General features: G+C 40.5%; 1 protein-coding gene across 1 annotated transcript; it reads left to right on the top strand.

Annotated features, from left to right (window-relative positions):
• Nucleotides 1–1,408: 1,408 nt before the first annotated feature.
• On the top strand, nucleotides 1,409–20,255 carry LOC119743417 (prolyl endopeptidase-like). Its single transcript, XM_038219813.1, has 15 exons — nucleotides 1,409–1,673; nucleotides 3,514–3,545; nucleotides 4,714–4,816; nucleotides 6,003–6,075; nucleotides 7,243–7,467; nucleotides 10,056–10,182; nucleotides 10,822–11,044; nucleotides 11,913–12,119; nucleotides 12,595–12,840; nucleotides 13,887–14,065; nucleotides 15,257–15,326; nucleotides 16,090–16,236; nucleotides 16,583–16,732; nucleotides 18,102–18,293; nucleotides 20,037–20,255. The coding sequence occupies exons 1-15, from the start codon at nucleotides 1,428–1,430 to the stop codon at nucleotides 20,088–20,090; spliced, it is 2,274 nt and encodes a 757-aa protein (XP_038075741.1). The 5' UTR covers nucleotides 1,409–1,427; the 3' UTR covers nucleotides 20,091–20,255.
• The last annotated feature ends 2,556 nt before the right edge of the window (nucleotides 20,256–22,811 follow it).

Here is a 22,811-nt window from a genome sequence, read left to right as displayed (position 1 = left end):
GCGCTGCACGTTCGGCCACACACCTGCATGACTAGACCCGTGAACGTGGCGTTACAAGCCACGTTCACGGGTCTACTGCATGACCTGGTTTTCCAACCTACTGAGGAGTTTAGTCCAAACACTGGCGAACCTTTTTGGAGCATTTTTTACATACCACTGCATGCGGTTGTCATGGTTGTATGATTTCTCATCTTTTGCCCTCCGGGTAGATTAGGTTATCTTTCTTCAAAATTCTCGAGAAATTTAGACATCTTTCTGAAGTCCATATATGCGCCAGTTTTGGACTAAACTCCTCAGTAAGTTGGGAAATCAGACGTGTGGCCTAACGTACAGCACAGCAATACTGAGGCCACACAAGTGGGGTTACATATTTCTAGGGAATTTGGCCTGGGACGACTTAACCTGTATTTACCTGTGTTCTCCACCTCACCAAGCTAAGCATCTTCGCCGTGACATGGAGGACGACGGAGAAGGAGCAGGCTACCCGCTGGCTCATAAATGCTCCCTTTCTATGTCGAAGGATTTAGCCCAACTGGCCCTTGAAATTATTGACTGTTTTCACTGACAGTGACACAGCTTCAGGAGGCAAACTGTTTCTGTCGATGATTCTTTGAGTTTGAGTAGGAAAAGCTGAACTTCCGGATGTCGAGACAAGAGCTGCTTGTTGTAGATCTTAAATTGATGTCCCCTGGGTTGTAGAGTTACTGAAAGGGAAGAAGTCGCTTGCCCTTAGTCGCTCCATGCCATGTGCAATTTTGAAGACCTCGAAAAAATTGATAGGTGCATTAGGCTTAGCTGGCGGGCGGCGGCTTTGCCATTTTCCGAAGCTCAATTTGGAAAGAATGTTAGATCCTGGCGCCACTTTTTTCATCATATATTATCTCAATGAAGGTCAGTCATTGCAAAAATGTTGAAAAGACTTGAATCTAGGACTGAGAAACATTTCCAATTTTGTTAGAAAATACTTTGAAAATGCACTCGACTCTCCATAGACTTTACATTCTTTCCTGTCTAGTTATCCTGTAATTTTCACGCGAAATTTGCAGAGAGTTTGTCCAAAAATGGCAGTAGTATTTTTCTCAAGGTAGTGGGTTAGGTACGGAAAGAATATTGCATCCTGACGCCACTTTTTTCACCATATATTATGTCAATGAAGGCCAGTCATCACAAAAATGTGGAAAAGACATGAATCTGGGACTGAAAAACATTTCCAATTTTGATACAAAATACTTGCAACTCTCCATAGACTTTGTGCACAACCAAAGAAGTGGCATCTGGATACTGCTTTATTTCCTCAGGAACCTTTTGATATTTCAGTTTAGTTTCCCCTGAACTGAAATATTCCTATATAGCATACATTTGTATCTCACTATGTAGTGCATATTTGTTTCATTTCGCCGACTGCAGCAACATCATTCATCAAGATAATGAAAGCCCTTTGGAGGTTCTTCTGTCCTTGGATGCCATGCAATCATCAACTGGTACATCTTCAAGGACTGGGAAGGCAATCTCATCAGTTCCCAAGATGGAGGTTGGTGAGATGTTGCAGTAGCAGCAGCAAGGAACCAGGGAGTTTCATCTGGCCGGCAGCCAAGCGACAAGCCAGGCAGACTGTCCATCATGGACAAAAATTGGTGGACCATTACACATGGATGCAGGCTGGATTAACACAGGTAGTTTAGTTTGTTCATAGACCATTTACGGATACTGCCATCTTTGTGGTCACAAAGGGACATTTCTATAGAAATACATCACGACGTTGTATTATCCTGAACGTGATGGGACGTAATTCTATTGAAATTCCCCCTGAGATTAACACATGACCACAAAGATGGAGGTACTGGTATGTGTGAATCAGTCAATGCAGACCTAGGTCAATGGCGTTGATGGCTGACTGGTATTGATTCCAAAAAAATAACTTAAACTTTCCTGGACAGCCAACACAGCATGTATATGGTCCTGGAAAAAAAATATTAATGATACAAAGCTAATGATTGTTCAACCTGAGACTTATTCCGTGTTCACATTGGACTAATTTTATTGTGGGATTTCACCGAGATGATGGTAAAATCTGAAAGGGTAAAATTGTGTTTATCAAGCCTGTGTAGTGTTGCCTTCGTGCATTGCCTAGATGTATGGGCTCCGTTCACAAGTACTCCTTCAACGGCCAGAAAAGGAGAGTTGGAGAAGACCTAGATTGGTTCCCGGTCCATCCAGTGCATATTTTGAATGATCCAAAGTTATTGGTGGGGATTAGTGGGAGACCATCGCAAGTTAAATTCAAACTTATTCGCATGTCGACGACACCTGACGCTCACGCGAAGACGCTGTGGCTAATAGCTTTGGCACATTCAGGAAGTCATCCATACTTCGCGTCGAACCAGTACAGTACAGTATACAGTACACGCGAGCAGAGTGTTCCGTCCACGGAGCTCTCAAAAGTGGCAAAAACGCGCCCTCTTTTGTTGGTGCACGGAGCCCATAGCTTTCCAATGCTGTTTAACCCACTCTCACTGTAAGTGTCTGCACTGGCATTTTCATCTCAGGAAAATTGACCTGGTCACTTTTACTGGGCAAAGTTTGGCCAGTAAAAGTTACCGTTGGATTAGGGAAAAGTAACTGAGAGGAAATTCTCCTGGGGCCAATTTCACGGCGCTGTTAAGCACAAAAATTTGCTAAGCACAAAAAAAGTTTGGCTTATAAAAGCAGGTTACCAGCCAAAGCTTTATGTGATTTTCATGCTAAGCAAACAACAGCTGAATACCAATCACAAGCAATATACGTCACATGAAAATTTGGTTGGTAACCTGCTTTTATAAGCCAGACTTTTTTTGTGCTAAGCAAATTTTTGTGCTTAGCAGCTCCTTGAAATTGGCCCCTGGGCTGTTTGCACTGGACTTAAAATGAGAAAAGTAATCATGATTTCAGTGAGTTTTACTCGACCGCACCATCCAATTTTGTACACAAATGTCACATGGTCTATATCCGGAGAGATAAAATTCAAAACAGAATTTAGATGAAGATTTTGATGATTTAATGTTGTAAAGTTGCTCTCTCCTTAACCCTAACCGCCTTGAATCCTTCAAAATCCTCCTTGCCAAAGTGGAGGAATTTGGAAGATTGAGGTTACATGGCAAAAGTGCGTTACTTATTTTGTAGGATGCACTTTGTTAAGGTCTTGGGCCGGACCTTGGGTTGTTTTTGCTCAGCCATGCATAAATTTAGGCCTGAATTATGCTTTAAATCCTCCGTACTGCTTCAGGATGTCACTGGCCAAACCTCAACATACTGACAGTCACTGCCGCAGGATTTTGCAGGATTCAGGCAGTGGTCACTCCTCCAAGGACCATATTCAAGACAAAATGGAGGAATTTGCAGGATTGAGGCTATGCTATTTTTCCATGAGGCCAATTGGAGGATTTTGCAGGATTGAGGCTACATCCTAGCAAAAAGGCCTAGGGAGTTAGGATTAGCTAATCATTCGTTATCATTCTTTTGTCTTGTTAATTGCAGGATGTTCAGAATTACATTGATCAAGAATCAAGGTAAATTTCTCATGTTTCCATGGGAACACCCTAGGCCTATACCCATGCGCATGCTACAAATTTTGACAATCGCTCGTACCAACTGCCAGTCCAGAGGTGCTGATGGCAGCTGATTTCTCTGATTGGATACATTTTGTATAGCCCATGACCCTGGGTCAACATGTAGCCTCAATGCTTGGCGATGCCTGCCTTTCCTTCACAAACTTTTGCGAGAAAGATTAGTTACAACCAAAGCTTGATCCTAGGCCTGTGTCTGTCTGAAACTCCATTGTCCTTAGTTCGGAATTTTGGGAAGTTGAACATGAACTGTTAGTTTAAAGGGAATATACAACATTTGCAAACATCAAAAAACAAAACTTCCAAATTATTATGAAATACCTTACTGGACTGTTAGTGAATGACAGTCTAAAGTAACCTGTAAAATCATGGCACCTGTTGTAATGTCATTTTCAAGAACCAGTTTTTTTCAAACACTGCCCCTAATTTACTATAGTTAGTTAGTCTGCATTTGATACACACCTATGAACGGGTACAAGCCAGCTAGACTGGTTCCCTGACCTTACAGTTAATTTCCTGACGTCTATAAATTGCTCCATTTCATCTTAAGCTGGGTCAGGGAACCAGACTGCAGGAACGTGATTGTTTTTCTTGGTTTTTCCAGCATCTACGAACACAAAACTTCAGACAAGTCAGCGTAACAATATTTGCTATAAAGCTACGAACCCCCAAATCCATCCATTTCTGAAAATTACAGCAACAGCAAATGTTGTATATTCCCTTTAAGACGCCCCTTTCTGTAATACCTAGAATAGCTGTTGTAAATAAACGCACTTTAATCGCATATCATTTTTTGTAATTATAGAGGGTGTCTCAAAATAAAGTATACATATTTTAAAATGTAAATTATCAGAAATATACTGAATATTTTAGAAAGAGGCAAGGGTGTCTCAAAATAAAGTATGACAATGACATAATAAATCAATCTTAATGGATAGAGGACATATCCTGCAGGATGTCCCCTATCCAATGATATTAATTTCATTATGACATTGTCATACTATATTTTGAGATCTCTGTGCTTTCAAAGAAATCTTACTTGTTGTTTTGTTTGTATGAATTGGATTTGTCATAATAAATAACCTATGTCAAAAATAAATCAAAATTTCAGGATGGTGGAAACCTTGACTCACGAGACCCAGGACTTCCAGTCATGGATCATGAGGCAGCTGGAAGATTTAGAGAATGAAAGTAAGACAACAGAAATGCCAACAGTAAGTTCAGTAAGGCCAAAAAAAAAAAATATTCGGTCTCTGGTCAGACCAAAGTTCCGGAATTGACGCGGGGACGCGGCTTTTTTTTTTTTTTTTTTGGCTTTTTATTTTTTTCTTCAAGCTTGGATTGTACAGACAAGGTGGGGTATTTTTTTGCTTTTTTTGGTGTCCTCATGTAGGTGTCCTCCATAATTTGCCTTTTGTTCTCGATCATTTGCCTTGGTGCAATTTCCCATTCCTTGGTGCTCTTTGGTAACAAAATTTGAGGAGGTGCGGCAATAGAGGGCGCTATTGGAGCTACCGCGGAACATTTTGGAAAAAAAAAGATTGACGCGCATGATTAAAATCGACGCGCGCGCTGACCAGAGACCGACTTATTTTTTTTTGGCCGAATATATGGGTCCTTCTAAACATTTGGGGTTCAGTTTTTGTCCTGTCCCTGTTACATCTGACACTATGATGTTATAATTATGATGCACTCCTTAACCCTCCTGCTATTTAAACAGTCTCAAACAGTCGACATTTCCATCCGCTTCTCCTGCTATACTTTTAACACAGGCTAGTCACCAGCAGTCAGATCATAATATCAAGCAAGCACTGTGACTAGTCAAACTCAGTCAACAGATCACGAACAGACAAAGCAGGCAAGTTGTGGCACAGCTGGCTTATCAATTACCCACAGCCAAAGCAAAGCTGTATCGAGTTACATAAACAGTCACGGCCAGTCAATCTTGGTTTGTGTAGGATGGGAATTCTTCAACTTAACCGCCTCAAATCTAGTGCCAGGTGTTACAGTTTTCTCAATAGAACTGCAAAACTGTACTGTTACTTTACAAGGACCCTGATGTTCCAGTTTTGTTTGAATGTAAAAACAGAGTGCCATTTGTGTAAAAAACTGCATAGTTTATAAAGTTTCTGTAAACTGCTCACTAACTTGACATTGAACCTGATATATATAATTTGCAAAAGTTATTAGAGCCTGAACTTTTAATCCTAGCAGAATCCTTCTCTCTTTTGCCTTTGAGAAAGATTTTGCAAGATACGTAAAAAAAAAAACGTATTTCCGAAATTTTTCTAATATGATGGTTTGGAATGGTTTTAGGTTAGCTTAGTCAAGCAAGTTGAGCAGGATTGTTATCAATCATCGTGAATGCTTGTCACATGTTTTCTCTGGGTTGTTTATTAGGTGATGAATGGAGTTGTTTATTTCAGAAGATTTGAGAGTGACTCCTGGCATTATTACAGAAGGCAGACCATGGGTGAGTGAGAGTTAATTGGTTACAATCTTTTGATGTCATCTTTGTCACCGTGATCGCCAAACTTATTGGGTGTCAATGTTACTGTCGGAATGTTATTGTCACTGTCATAATCCAATCCTCGTCAATTTTTTGTCAATTTTTTTTCTATTTTCATCATCAGCATATGAACTTTTAACATAAGGAACGTAGTGCCGTCCAAGAGCTTGCAAGAAAAAATTACTTTACCTCATACATTTTCATGAGTGAGAGACAATTCTAAATGGTTCATTCACCATAACTTGTCAGCGGCTAGTTTTGCTATTTACCACGTGCACATACAAGGATTTACACACGGTAACTATGCATGCGCAGTCAACTATCGCAGGGGTTACCTGTGCAGTAGTCTACTAAACTTGTGCTTTACTAGGACGGTGGAAGTCGCACAGGGGTGGTACACATGCACAAACATCGCCCTAGGTACATGACAAAATGACAGCACATGCTCATTAACATTTTTCCGAATTTCTGATGTGTAACTCGACAAAATTGTGGTGAATATGTATGAGGTACATATATAGTAAAGCAAATACAAATGTATAGACAGAGTATATTTTGGGTGGATAGTCGATATCGGCTCCCCTTGGAATAATAAGGGGAGCTAATAATCTACTATCCACCCACAAGCCATGTTATATTTGTATAATATAAGCTTATATTGATGGGACTCGAACCCACAACCTCCTGCTAGAGTAGACGTCCCAACCACTCCTGAGCTTTCTTGGGTCAGTTGGCAGTTTGAATCTGATTGAGATAGCATATGCTTATTAATTAATATCAGTTTCAAGTCCTAATGGTCAACAAAAGAGCTGGTCAAACTGTGGCAGAAAAGTATTGCTAACCTAATTACTGTTTCACTGTCTAGATGTACGAATGCTTGCACATACATGGAGGTTGATGTTGTTGCATTATTATTCTATGACAAGTCTACGCTGAAGGCAGCTCACTTTTGGCTGTGTTTACCGATTATAGTCTTTGCAAAATGGACAACGATTCTGGTTGCAGTAGAGAGTGTGCTAAGCAGTGCCATGAAACTTCTCCAATGTTCCAGGAAATTGATGTTTTTTCTTCCTGCCTCCTCACCCCTTCACACCCAAAGATAAATGCTCGTTTATTTTTTTCTCCCCAAAGGGAACAGTAACACGGATACTGCAGAGCATATTCTGGACACGGCTTCGCTTACGGAGTTGTATGGCTATCCTGTAGTCCTCTCAACCGTGACGATATCGCCTGATCAGAACTACATGGCATTTGTAGTGGAAACGTCGGCATCGGATACCTATGACGCCCACATTTTTCAGCTTGGAAAGAATGGAGCTGAATTCGTTGACAGGCTGAACAATATTTTATCTGTTGGTAAGAAATGACATTTTATGGGTTTTTTTCTGCATGCAACATCATGGTCTGTGTAGGAACATATCTGAGCATGGACAGGCAAAAACGGCAAATAGTCGAGTACCTATAAATTGAAACAAATTTACCAACACTGCGAGATGTGTGTACTTGTGCTTGGAAGCCTATATTGGCGTTCTCTGAATAGAACAATACGTTCAGGCATGCAGCTTTTCCTCGGATCAGCTGATTTCCTCTTTTTTATTCCCATTTCTGTCATTCAAAATAGAAAAACACTGTACAAAGTCTTATGAATTTTGAAATTTCCTCTTTTTTTGTGAATGTACAGTTGCATGCTTGTACATTAGACTCTGCCCAAACATGTTTTGACCAATCAAAGCTGCATGAATAATATCCGATATATATGTGTACAAAAGTCTGGCATGCGTGCACGAGCATATGTCGTGTGTGGCTAGAACATGCAGTGTGGTACACGTGGAGATGTGCACGTGGCGCACATGGAGATGTGGTGCACGTGTACATGGTCAGTCTATTAACCCTAATGGTCTATAGGGAGTTAGGGTTAAATTTCCAAATGCCTGTTTACATAGTGCATCAGCAAGGAGCTATGTGTTGTGTTAGGAGCCATATCGTCACCGACACCACGAAGTAACACCCATCTACATACCAGTAAAAACTAGCAATCGGAGAAAACGGCAACTAAAGTTGAACGCCTTCTAAAACAACGCTTTGCGTCAAAACGACAGAGTATTTTCAGTTGGGTTTCTCGTTGTGGACACTTGATGAATTGAATTTATTAAATCTGCTATTTTTCACTCGTTTGTGTATTAAATAAACAAGAAATAAGAGAAAAAAGATGAGTGTTAGTTCGTGGAACCGAAAAAGCTGCGAAACTGTAAATTTTCGTTTTCACGAAGTAACACTCTTCAATGTATTTAAAACGAGGAAAGTGCAACTTCAGGTCAGCGCGCGCGCGCTCATACAACTTGTTACAAGAAGAGTGTTACTTCGTGAAAACGTTTTTGCTCACTTATGAGCAGAGTGCGCGCCATGCATTGCAATGGAAAATGGAACTTGAGTGTTACTTCGTGAAAACGAAAATTGTCACTTTTGCGCAAAAGTTGCCATGGATACTTAGCGTAATTATTAAAGTAAAGCTCTTGAAGCTTTGAAACTTCGTGCAATGGTAGGCCTTGATGAATAATGTTTAAAAATCCAAAAAACTGAAAATCGAAAAAAATATGCTTTAACACGGTAGAGTGTTACTTCGTGGTGTCGGTGACGATATGTTGTGTTTCTGCAGAGTTGTAATGACTCGAGTCCGACTCGAGTCACAATTTTTGGCGACTAGACTCGTCTTAAGTCCCAACAGGTAACTGACTCAACTCGACTCTAGTCACTGCGAGCAACTGACTCGACTCAAGTCCCGCATCAAAAGACTAGACTTGACTCAAGTCGAAGGCTAATAGCACTCAAGTCCCAAAACTGTGCGAAAATATATTTGTGGTACCTTAGGCAAAAAAAAAAGTCTCCGGTTTCTGGTATGCACGCACGTCGCCGTAGCCATGCGTGTCGGCAAAATGAAAAAGGTTTTTTTTCAATGAAAGATGATGTCTCAAAACCGCCAAACTCACTGGTTTGACTGGAATCCTGCTGCTGCACAATTTTAACGTGTTTTTAGATTGGGTTATGGTCGAGAATAAGCTTTATGTGGCCTCTCTGGACTCCCATATATTTGCACTAAGTTTAGTCGGGCACCATTTGCAGTCATCAGCCGACATTTGAAGCAAAAAAATCAGGTAAAAAAAAAAAAAGCCGCGTCGCCGCACCACTTTTTGGGCAAGCTCCATACCAGAAACCGGAGACTTTTTTTTTTGGGCCTTAGGAGCCATATGTTGTGTTTCTGCAGAGTTGTAATGACTCGAGTCCGACTCGAGTGAGAATTTTTGGCGACTAGACTCGACTCAACTCAAGTCCCAACGGGTAACTGACTCAACTCGACTCGAGTCACTGCAAGCAAATGACTCGACTCGAGTCCCTCATCAAAAGACTTGACTTGACTCAAGTTGAAGGCTAATAGCACTCAAGTCCCAAAACTGTGAGAAAATATATTTGTAGTTACTTATGGAACAAAGTTATTATGTTCGCATTACCGTCAAGCCATTTATCATGTACAAATGTACACCATATCACTCGACTTGGCCTTCTTCACCTAATGACTCGACTCGACTCGAGTCACTTCCTTAAAATGACTTGACTCAAGTCTTAAAATGTAGTGACTGGATACAAATCTGGTTTCTTGGGTTAAAAAATGGATGAATACAACAGAGTTGTAAATTACACAAGTCAATTACAAGTCATCCAGTCTCTCGTCAAGTGACAAGGTATTCAAATGAACTGTGGAGGAGGCATTCCTTTGTCATTTTTCTGCCCCCGTTTCTTGAGACCTGATTTTACTTGTGACTGACTCGATTGAAACTCTGGAAAATGATCAAGTAAGTAAACCCAATGAGAAGTGGGGGCACTTCAGCATCACATGATGCTTTGGCAAGTTAAGTAATCATTACATTTCTTGCAAATCATATTCCTAGAATTTGCCCACCATGGTGTCTTGTACTACACCAGGATGAAGGGTTTGAGAGCAGGCCACGTCTGGAAGCATCAAGTTGGTCAAGACGTGTCCCAAGATAAGATGATACTGGAGGAACCTGATGAAAAGTGAGACCTCCAAACTATTCACGTACAATGAAATTCAGTCATTTGTTTGCCTCATTCAACTCAAATCTTCATATCTTTTAAAATATGACTCTGTTGGGTTTTCATGGCTACAGAGCTGCAGAGCAATATGATCAGGTTACACTTTTATACACTCGGATTCAATTTTTGTCAAAATTTAATAATAACAATAAATGGTGCTTTTTAACGAAAATTAAAGCACTGCACATTATAATGTAGTAATGAGTTATTGCAGTGTTGGATTTTGCAACTTTTTTTTAAGTGTCCCTGTAAAAAAGGTTTGACATCGGAATTTATAAAGATATTAATTATGTGGGTGACTATTCCTAAACATTTAGATGATTGTTTAGGAGACAAATTATTTAACAGTTGTTCTGGCAACTTGTGCCTCATTATGATGGGTTTGGTCACAACTAGGCTAAGTACCCTAATTAACGAGTCTGGACGAAGTGCCCCTATATCAGGTATTCTTTGTCATGCATCAAAGAACATCAGTGCCAAGTTTCATGACTTTATAGCAATTTGCATTCTGGATTTATAAAGAGAGGGGACTATAGTGTCAAATCATTAAAATGAATGCCCTCAGACGCTCGGAACCTTGCCTGTTCCCTTTTCCCTCAGATACTTTGTGGACTTGTCCCATACCAAAGACAGACGTTACATCACTATCAACCTCAACTCTACCACTACCTCAGAGGTGCATCTGCTAGACAGCCTGGACCCAGACGCAGCTGCCAGTCTAGTATGCCCCAGGCAGGCCGGGGTGCAGTACTTTGTGGAACATTGCCAGGGTTTGCTGTATGTTCTGACCAACGCCGGCGACGATAATGACGGAGAATACAGAGTAAGGCCAAAATATTAGAAACGTTTTATGTGTGATGTATTCTGTTAACTCTCCTACTCTGTGCGGCTTGGAACACTGTCCAAAAATATTCCTCTTTTTTTTCCATTTTGTATCGTGGTAGTGTCATGTGTTTTTTTTTGCCCACATTGCAGGCCCTTGATTCTCCCCTTTCAAGCAAGCTGCATGCTCTCTTCCTTGTTTTCTGTGAAGTGGACCATGCCAAAGGGGAAATCCACTGTGGTTGCAATGTAGTTTGTGAAATTAAAGTACAGTGCTATTTTTATGACTTAAGCTGTGGAACCCATGTGGGTGTACGTGTTCAAGGGGTAAAAATAAAATGCACGATGTAAGGCAAAAACAAAAACAAAAACAAAAAAGTGCTGTTACAGTATCGCCCTAAAATTATCCAGCTATAATGTAGGTAAGAAAATAGTTTCATTTTTGTAACTTATTTCGTGTTTGTCTGTTGCTAGTTACTTTTCTCTAGGGTACCATTGACATTATTCTGTTTAATTAACCTATTTAATTAACACTAACAACCCTGCAAAGTGACCTTTTTGATTTTAAAACTATATACGTTATTTTGAAACAAAAATGTGGCCAAATATGGAAATAAAATTTTCTGAGTTTGGCAAGTTGGCCGCAAAAAAACAAGGTGTTTGTGGCTCAAGTGGTCCACACTATGGGAACATTGTGTCTGTTAACTTTACGTAAGTGTGGAAAATTTGAAGTAAGAACATTTCGAAAAATGGTGATTACAATGTAAATTAAATCAGTGCTTCAGTAGTCGGTAGATGTAACGGGAAATGCACCAACCCGAAAGATCTTATGGTTTATCAATTTTTGAATGTAATTTTTTTTCCAACAGCTAGTGGCCTGCCCAGTTTCAGAGCCAGGCAACCTGAGGAGTCTGACGTCGCCAGGCTGTCGCATCATTTACGCGCCGGGGAAGACCTGGCACATACAGGACATGGATGTGTTTACAGATCACTGCGTGCTCTGTGCAATGGCAGGCACTTTGCCAAGGATTGTTGTAATACCAGCAGATGCCAAGAAACGGCCAACAATTGTTGAGGTTTTTGAATTATTCTGCTACTTTGACATTCTTTAAAACCAAAACTTGAAAGGCATTTTTTTTGCGACAAACAGGCCAGTTTTTAGGTTTATATTATTATTTATTCTTTTTTTTGGGGGGGAGCAAACAAACCTTCCTACTTCATGTTTTTTGGGTATTTACAATTTTACTTCTGTACGCATGGCCTCGTGATGTGTACAAACTATTATGATGATGGTCGTTGATGTGCACACCAAACAACCTTCGTTACAATAAGTATTCAACTTGGGTATGAAACGGCTCTCAGACATGCACAAACCATTTCTTGAGTTAAATGTTCAAATGGAAGCTACATTTGATAACTGTTTACCATAATTTATGAATAACAGAAGTAATGAACAGCCTTGCAGTTCTTCCCCACCCTTTTTTATGAATTGGATTCTTTTTGTTGCCTGAAGAATTTGCCAAAATTCATTAATGCGTTGATTTTTCTCAGGTTCCAAGGGAATTCTGCCAGATAACCCCTGGGCCCAATGCAACTTGCGCTGCCCATGACTTCCAGTTTTCCCTCTCGTCTCCTGTCCATCCAACCACCAACTACTGTCATGAAATCAAGAACACAAGCTATCTGAAGGTAATACTCAATAATAGTGAAGATGGAGAGGTCAAGAGGAGGTCAGGAGGCAGTGTCAAGAGGACTGTGGGAAGGAAGATCTGTACGAGACTGGAGGCAGTAAGTAAGGTAGGTTCATAAAAAAAAGGTTATGATTGAGTTACTTAGGTTTGAGTCCCAGAGCAAGTTTGTGAATTTTGAACAATTCATCTCCTGACACAACATTTCATCTTACAAGATAAGTTTAAATGAAGCAATACTCATTTTTTTGTTAATGTCTGGAAGTGGGAGGAGGACACAATAAATGCCAAGTCTTTCCTATCCAGGGTTTTTCTCAGACAAAAACAGCGGTACCAAAATGTGCTCATGTATTGTAAATAGACATTGCTTAACCCTAACTTCCTAGACATTTTTGCTAGGATGCAATCTCAATCCTGCAAACTCCTCCAACTGCCTCCTAGTAAAAAATGCATACAGCCTCAATCCTCCAAAATCCTCTGTTATTTCTTGAATGTGGTCCTTGGAGTTATGACCACTGCCTTTAATCCTGCAAAATCCTCCAGCAATCACTGTGTGACAGAGCCAGTTACATCCTTTTAAGCAGTGTGGAGGATTTCAAGTATAACTTAGGCCTAAATCTATGCACGGCTGAGCTTAAACAACACAAGGTCCAGCAGAAGACCTTGACACAGTGCATCCTCCAAAATTAGCCACAATTTTTGCCGTATAGCCTCAATCCTGCAAAATCCTCCAAGAGGATTTGGCAGGATTTGGGAAGGTTGGGGTAAATCGACATTCAGTTTTCATTTAAACCCTCCTGCTATTTAAAAGGTCACAAACGGTCAAAATTTCCTTCCACTCCCCCTGGCATACTTTTAACAAACCAATGGGGGTCTTGACCAATATTGTCCCAAGTAATATATGGCTCAGAATGCATGTTTTCATAGGAGGGCTAAACCTGAGGGCAAATTTTCATGGTTTTGCCAAGTACTGAATTCCGTACAGGATATTGGCTCAGGATGCTGACATTGTTAAAGGCCAAAATATCTTGTTAGCCAAAATTACATCAACTGTCAGCACAGAATGTTCCTTGGGAGTTAGCAACAAATCAACATTTACACTAAACATAGCCATGAGATTTGGTCCAAGAAGCCAATCCTCGTTTCTTCTTGTAGGATGGTACACTGGTCCCCATCACAGTATTTCACAGCGACAACGTCAAGCCTTTATCAGGCAGTAACCCCATGCTGGTCTGCAGCTACGGTGCTTATGGCGTAAGGCTAGACATGAGCTACAATCAGCAGACTGCGGTACTAGTGGAGCTTGGTTGGGTGGTAGCCTATTGCCATGTCAGGTAAGAAAACTGTCTTGTGGTGGAGCTCACATTGATGTGCTTGTTATTATTGAGATACAGATTGTCCCTCAAAAAAAAAAAACAGTTGAAAACCAATTAATAAGGTTTATATAACCGACATACAGATCCTTGTCATTTGATTGGTGGAACACACATCACATGACATTCGTTATTGCTCCCATTCACACCGGGGCTCAAAAAGTCCCATTCGCCCATGGGGAATGGGAAATGCTATTGAACAGTTAGGATCATGCTTGTTCCATGACGCGGTATTTGTGTGCAAATGCATGCTGGTGTGCGCGTTCAGTGTTGCGCATATTGTTCCAAAGACCCAGCGCTACAGCGTTGGGTTCAAACATTTTTGTGAAGGGGTGGTTTGGAAGAGAAAAATACATTTTCCACCAATTTTGTATTGAAATAAAAGTTCAAATGTCAAATATAAAACAAATATGGAGTGGCTTTAAATTGTGAAATGGGAGGATTATTATCGCTCGTTAAAATCTGGACTTTTCCAGTTCACTCGGCCTCGCCTCGTGAAATGGAAAAGTCCAGATTTTACCTTGCAATAATATTCCTTCCATTCCACGCTGAGCCACTCAATATTTGTATAATATTGCATGTGAATTTTGGAATATTTTCAAATTACCTCTTAAAGTCAGATAAACCAATCTACCGTACAAACTTTATTTCATTCAAATCGATGCATTGGAACAAACTCTATGCTTCGTCGAACTCAGGGCTTGATAATCGTCTTGGGCCACTTTTCTTGAAAGTGAGAAAGCGCAGAGAAACATACAAAGGATTGACTTATTTTACCAGCTTCGATCTTTAAAGATTTTTTTTTTTTATGCAGTCTTTGAAAATGCACTTTTGTGTCCCAATTTACTTTATTTTCAATCTTCATATTGCCATTGTCAAGGGTGTTTTGGTACCTGTTTGGTTTTATGCTAATGGGAAATTTCAATATTCATGAGCAAAACTGTGATGTCATTTTGGGCAGAAATCAAATTGTTACAGCTATTTCAGCACCAAAAGTTACCCCAATTTTGAATTTCTAAGCATTTATGCCCAAAATTGTTCATGCAAACTTCACACTGTTCTTGTTTTCTTATCTGTTCTTGTGTTCTTATAATCTGTGGTATGTTTTTATATTCATTCCTTACTGTCCATTTCTTTTCTTTTTCTGCAAAGAGGTGGTGGAGATCTTGGAGTACATTGGCATCATGCTGGCAGAGCCCTCAACAAAATCAAGAGTTTTGAGGTAATGTCAGGTGAAATGAGGGAATTATGTTTGCACAGTGTTAAAAACTGGGGGATTAATTTGGTTTACGTATTCCTACTCAAAAAGACACAGGAATTGATGTCTTGCATCCACGCGACCTTATCATTTTGGACGTCTAGCACGCTTGATCAACCGTACTGAACATATACATTGCATGATGTGTCACGTGCATGTTCTGCGGTATTTGTTGTGGTCAATATCCAGTTTTATGTTTTTCTCCCAAAAATCTTTGGTGAACCCCCAAACATTGAACAGAAAATGAAAGATTATGAAATAAGCCTCAATTTGATATGTTTCTAAAATACCTTGGAGAATTGTTAATATTTTTCCTGAATTTCGGAAGTGGGCATATTTATCACTGTGGCCTATGACAGTTTATTTACTCATCTGCATCAGTAGATGTCCAATATGGCAGGCGTGTGGGTGACCAACAACCTGTGACGTCACATGAAATACCTCAATAACTGAGTGGCTTTTGTTTTTTAGCGGTGCATACAAGAGCTAAAATTTCAACACATAGGCTTGTTTATTTTTAACTTCCTGAATGGAATGATATGGGAGGAAGACAGATTGAATGTTGATTATATCTCTCACTGGTCTTGCCTAACTCTCCATGGGTTTCTTGGGATATTTTTGTAGCCCAAGCTGCAGGTCCAACAGAGTGATCGGGTTCAGTTGAAAAGAAAAGTTCAAATTGAAGCCTCTTCCGATATCTGCGTTAACACAATCTGTCTTGGTGCAGGATTTGGAGGCCTGCCTATCTACTCTCCACCAAGCTGGTTACTCCCAGCCTACTTTGACTGCACTCCATGGCATCAGTGCTGGGGGCCTGCTAGTAGCAGCTGTCTGCAACCGAGCACCACAACTCATCAAGGCTGCCGTATTAGAGGTGTGATACAGGAACTTGTGCAATAAACTCGTCAAATAAGTATCAAGATTTGTGATTTATTTTGTTTAAAGCTGTGAAAAAAGCGAGTGGCTTGAGGGTTCGTTTTTTTTTGGGGGGGGGGACACCCTGTATAACACAATGGAATCCACAAAAGAAAGTTTGGTATGGTATAGTATTGTATATTATAGCAGTTTTTGGCTGCGTAAAATTAGGCAAAGGGTGATGTTTGGTATGGCAAAATATTTGATAAAGCAGTGTAGAATATAGTGGCATTCTACTATATTCAACTGTAACATTGGTGGAAAATGCTAAAGTAATTCCTGCACTGTTGTCATTGGACTCGCAGGTTCCATACGTGGACGTTCTGTCTACCATGCTGGATCCCACTCTTCCCCTGACTCAACAAGAGACTGAGGAATGGGGTGACCCGCTCAACGACCCGGAAGCCTTTGATTACATCAAGTCTTACTGTCCCTACCAGAACATTGCATGCCAGGTGAGGAGATGATATCAAGGTGATCATTAGCAGACTGAGTCTCATAGGTGTAAGGCATCATCTCATTAACTATCCGAGATAAGTTGCCAACAAGTTTATATGCAGCAGGCCCTTTGTATTGGGTATTGGTTGCAAAACTCTGAACAACTTCCCTGGAATCCTTCCACAACTTCCTTGGAATCCTTCCACAACTTCCCTGGAATCCTTCCACAACTTCCCTGGAATCCTTCCACAACTTCCCTGGAATCCTTCCACAACTTCCCTGGAATCCTTCCACAACTTCCTTGGAATCCTTCCACAACTTCCCTGGAATCCTTCCACAACTTCCCTGGAATCCTTCCACAACTTCCCTAATGAATCCTTCCACAATTTCCCTGGAATCTTTCCACAATTTCCCTGGAATCTTTCCACAATTTTCCTTGAATCCTTCCACGATTTCCCTGGAATCCTTCCACAATTGCCCTGGAATCTTTCCACAATTTCGGTAAGATTCAGAGGAAAATGTTCAGAATCCTGCAACTAATACTCGAAACAGCTGGCTCTTTGCCGATAATCTTGTCCGCAAGTTAGGCCGAGTAAAAGAAAATAATAGTTTCTCGTCCAGGCTTTTTGAAAAAATGAAGGAGGCTGGCAGTTTTTAAGATTGCTGATTGTAAAATGGCGTGTGACGTCATATACGTGAAAAGCGAGTTTTCAATGTCAAAAGGTTGTATCTTGCTTAAAATAACCCGGATGTACCCACAAAGTCAATGGACGTCGTGATACGCGAGATCTATACAACCTTGCTGCACGGAGAGTATTCGCGTGAGATACGACTATGTTGCACTGACGCGACGAAAATATGTGTGTCAAGTGTTATAAACAATCACTGACTGTTTTCACAAGCAATGCGTTAAAAAACTCCAGGACCCTAGATGATCCATGGAGTGATCTACGTTAACCAAGTTGAAGCCGTTGGAAAATGGAACCCTCAATGACATGCCAATGTTTCCATTCCACAAGTGAAAAGCAAGCAGTATCACGTAATGGACTTTCAATTTGTGCACGGATACCTCCTGGATGGTTACAAAAAGAGAGAGTTGGGGGAGACCTCTGGGACATTGAATGCAGATGGGCTGACGTGAAGACGGGTGTGTGCACATTCGGAATAAAATTAATCATGCGCACTTCGCACAGTACGCATGTGAATCTGTACGCACATGCCATGTTGTCTCCCCCACTGCATGCAGCTCTCGAAAGTGGTCATAAGTGCACCACCTAATGTTCGCGCACAGAACCCACTGTATGAGTGATAAACATTTACCTCTGTGAGCCATCAGTAAGTATGGTAATTGACACGTCACTGACCATTTTGTGTTTATTCCTGTAGGACTACCCGTCAATGTTGGTCACCACCTCCCTGGCCGATACCAGGGTCCCTGTCTGGATACCTCTGAAGTATGTAGCCAAGCTGCGTCACATGATGTCTTCATCAAGTCATGTCCATAATTCTCTTCATTTGTGGGTGCATGAAGAGAGCGGCCACTTTGGGCAGTTCGGGGAGGCAGATATTTCTAAACAGGTGAGCACTGTCACAAGAATTGACAGAGGTACAGAAGAAACCTTTTGTGGAATTTGGCTGGAAATTTTGACACGTAAACTAACATCATTGGCTTACCATCTTGCAGAGGGTGTTTAAGCGAGTTAAGCTATTTGCATATTTGCATATTCAAAGCTAATGATTACATGTACCAGTAAGTGAATTAGGATTTTACATTACTCTATGAAACCAGTGCACATACGCATTTCCCATGATTTCTTTCATATTCGTGAAACTGTGCCAAAGCAACTTTCTGTTGTACATTTACATGGCATTTACCTGTAATTCAATTTGAAATTTACTTTAGTCGTATTTCAATTGGTCTCTTTTGAATAAAGACGGCCATATCTGTAGGAGAACTGCAACTGCGTATTTTACGCAATCAAGCACGCATTGCGCAGTGTAGAAAATGCGCGCTTGTTGCTTGAAATGGGTTTGAAATACGACGCAGCCGATGCGCATTATGCAAGTTGACGCTCTAAATGCTGATGCATGTGGCTGGTCTGTAGGAAATGATGTCATTTGAGAGAGACCTACATGAATATGTTCTATGATCATGCATAATCTGCAAATTGTATGCGCATGGGACGTTGAAAGTACTCTACGCAAGAGAATGAGGTGTTAGTGCTCTAGTAACTTAATATACCTCTATGATATGGAATTGTTTGAAAAAAATGTACTGCTGTGCAATGTGGAAATACCCCAAATATCAGTTGAGTCTTTGCGGATAGAAACAAGTCTTAGGCCTATAACTTCAGTCCAATCATGAGTGCTCCCATGCCTATTTGCCCATTTTCGTTCTCAGTTTGTCTTGTTTTGTTCTCAGTATGACTCACAAGCACAGCTTTATCAGACATTGTCAAACATATTGTTGACACATAAAAAGTGGCGAAGCTAGGATTTGTTTTAATAGGGGCACCGGGGAGGGGGGGACCATGGGATCTTGAACCAACTTTTCTGGATGCCGATTGGCCAGCCAGCTGCTGCAAATTAAAAAAAAAGAAGGTGGGGGAGTTATTTGTATTTAGGTAATGTGATAGACTCATGATGCAGTGTTCAAAACAGTTAAAGATATAGTCCATCATTTGTAATTTGTGCATATTGTTCGTTTGAAGCAACAAAAGTGTTCAAAACCTAATGAAGGATACTGAGCAACTAACCTGATGAAGTTTCATATCAGCTTCAGCTGTATATTCCGAGAAAAACAGCATTCTAGGATCTCCATTTCAAATCAAAAGTTGCTAAATCATGTTTTGAATTGGGCCTGAATTCAGCGTCCGAGACGCGTTCTCACTGAGCCGATTGCAGCTATACGCGATGTCGCGCACTGATCCGACGAATTATAGCAACCGCACGCGCGTGTGCGTCGTGTCAACGCTTGCGCGCGCTTCACCGAATAACAAAACGAACTACTAATTTAAATTTTCCTAAGGTAGCCTTCTTTCGTTGATTACTTCAAAATGTCAGCTTGCCAGAAAGAATAATTTCACAGGGAGTTTAGTCCCCTTACTATCTTTGTCAACCAAGTATGTTTTTCAACAATAATTATGCAAGTTACTTTTCGGATTGCTGCAAATGATGGACTATAGCTTTAAAGGACATTTTGTTTCCAGAAATGCAGTTCCAGAAATGCAGTGTCAGTTGCCTGTCAATTCCTAAGCAATGTCACAAGTACATGTAACATGATAATTTGACTCCAACATTTTGTGTATTTTCTCCTTTAAGGTTGCAGTCCAGATAGCATTCTTGTACACATCTATGGGACTCTGCATGAACTGAAACGTTGCCAACCGTAACAGAGGAGGCCAGAACTTAGTCATCAGAAGTCGTCACTGCAGCATCGAGGGAGATATTGCGATGAACTTCAAGATACCAGGGCTGAGATTGTGAGGAAGTAAAGTTAAGGTGTGAAATTTGTCTGAGTTGTGGATGCGAGCGTGCGGTACAAAGCTCAAACAGTGTGTCATCTGGGGACAGTTCAAAGATTCTGGAAAATTTTATTTCTTAGATGCTCAGTGGTGCAATATGTGACCCAGCAGCACAAAAACTAGTCAATTGGAACCATTTTTGAAAAATCTGGGGTTTTGGGCTCAGTGGAAAGGACATTCCAATGATGTATAGAGTATGGGAACTGGACAAAATCTGACAGAGTTATAGATATTTTCAGAATCTGAATGGCTGTTTTTTTTTTTCAGATTTATTGATATTTGTACTCTTGGATGTGTCTCACAACCCCTTTTTCCTCATTCCTAAATAGGGCCACACATATTTAAAAGAAATAGTATCAAAATTACGGAATAAAGATGTTTTTTGAAAAACAATTGGCATCTTTCGTTTTCACGACTATAGAGCTCAAAACTGTAGACTTTTTCTCGGTATTTTATTTTGTTGACATTTTGATTAATGCGAACTTATAACAGCCTTGATTTGTGAACACACTGTCCGATTGAAGTGCAACAAACAGTATTGCACAGAGAATTTTATTCTCCTTTCTGAAGAACTTAAAACTCGGATTTTGACCTCTGCCCAGTTCTGTCTCATTTTGCCAGAACGCCTCACAAGTATTGACAAATTGTGGGGTAAAATATTCCAGCATCTTGGCATCTCAGCATCAATGACCAAACAAATCAGCATCTTGGTCAATAAACGTCACTGAGCATGTGAAAATTAATAGGTGTGTGAAATGTCTCATTTGAAAGTGAATATCTTTGGCAATGCTACAACACTAATAATGAAGCAAACTGTTTTAGAATTTGTCAAAATTTCCTTTCTCACCCTCTTACACATTCTTGTGTAGCAGCAAGCTGTTACAGATTCAGTCACCATGCCGTAGCCTTGTCTGGGACTACTTCATCTTTATCACCATCTCTCGAGGCCGTAGCCTCATCAGGGGCTGCCCCCTCGCTCTTACTACTACTGGGACAAACCTGCTTGTCCCTCAGGAAACTTTCTGTTTGAAGCCTCACATTGAGGAAGGTGGCCTGGACCCCCTCCATCCACTGTTCTTCTTTCTCGTACACATCGTCATCTTCAATCGCGTCGGTGAAGTTATGATGAGCTGTCTCCACTGCATTGAATGCATCGTTCGCTTTCCGGAAGAGATCTTCTACGGTTCCTGCACTTGTATCTTGGTTGTTTAGAGCGAGTTTCCAAAGGTTGATTGTTTGAATCATTGTACCCTTACAGTTCCTTCTCAGTCGGGCTAAATCTTTCTGCCAAGCCATCATTAGTGAAAGTTCCCCAAAGGTTATTTTTACAGCGCACTCGCTGAGTAATCCTGGTTAATTCACTCACTGTTACTGCTCTTGGGCTCGGAGCCAGTATTAAAATAGAGGGCATCCTTAGATCGCAACTCACAAACGCAAACAGGCAACATGTTGACCATCGGATAAACTCTAACATTTAGTGGTTCCAACTGTGTCCAGGTGACTACCTTCAGTTCGGTGACTAAATACAAAAAGGAAATACAAAAACACATGCAAGTATTTAAATGTTTAAACATGAACATTAAAGTTTAAACATTGCATGCAAGAAGATAAGTTGCTTCAATAGTTTCACAGCTCCAGCCAAACACTTTTGCTTGAACTGTCAACACTAAGTGTTACTTCTTTGTTTACATCAAAGTACATGCATTGTAGAGTTGGCGCTTGAGTTATCATGGATTTTAATTCCTGAAAACTTTCTCTTGTTCATCAGACCAGAACCATGCTACATCTTTGTCAAGCAATTTTCTCATAGGTGCTGTTTTGTCTGATACTGATAGGTTAGGAATGAATTTCCCAACGTACGTTATCATACCCAGGATTTGTTGGACACCTGCTTTGTCTGTTGCAGGTTTCATTTTGAGAATTGCCTCGATTTTCTTTGGGTCTGGTTTCAGACCGTTTGCTGTTATTACATGACCTATGTATTTCACTTCAGTCTGATTGAACTTGCATTTTTGTGCGTTCAGACGTATGTTCTTGTCTTGACATCGCTGAAGCACTTTTTTCAGGGTTTGGTCATGTTCGTTTTGTTCTTTGGCATAAATTAAAATATCATCTTTAACTAGATTTGCTTGTGTTTGTGTACAAACACACAGCTGTTTCGGTAATTTTGCTGTTGTATGTTTACCGGTATCATTACTTCATGTAAGACTGATAAGACAACGTGTGGTAGAGTGATCAGGACCAATACAGTTCTGTAGATATTGGCCTTCAAAATTTGCACTTTTAATATGCCATCACATGTCACGTGATGACGTCATCGTTACGTCACTTCAATTTTCATCTATAACACATCCCGGTTTAGGTACATACCAAGTTTCAACCCGATCAGACCTGTAGTTGTGGAGATATAGGCCTTCAAAATATGCACCTATATTGTGACGCCATGGGTCACGTGATGACGTCATGATGACGTCATGATGACGTCATGATGACGTCAATGTTCGGCACACATATTCAGATTCTGGTCTAAGTGTGTGCTGAGTATAAAGTAAATCGGATTAATTTAGTGCCC

Source organism: Patiria miniata, unplaced genomic scaffold (genome assembly GCF_015706575.1).
Source record: "Patiria miniata isolate m_02_andy unplaced genomic scaffold, ASM1570657v1 HiC_scaffold_6, whole genome shotgun sequence".
NCBI classification, from domain to species: Eukaryota; Metazoa; Echinodermata; class Asteroidea; order Valvatida; family Asterinidae; genus Patiria; species Patiria miniata.
The sequence above is the reverse complement of the archived record's forward strand: the minus strand, read 5'-3'. Positions and strand labels throughout refer to the sequence as shown.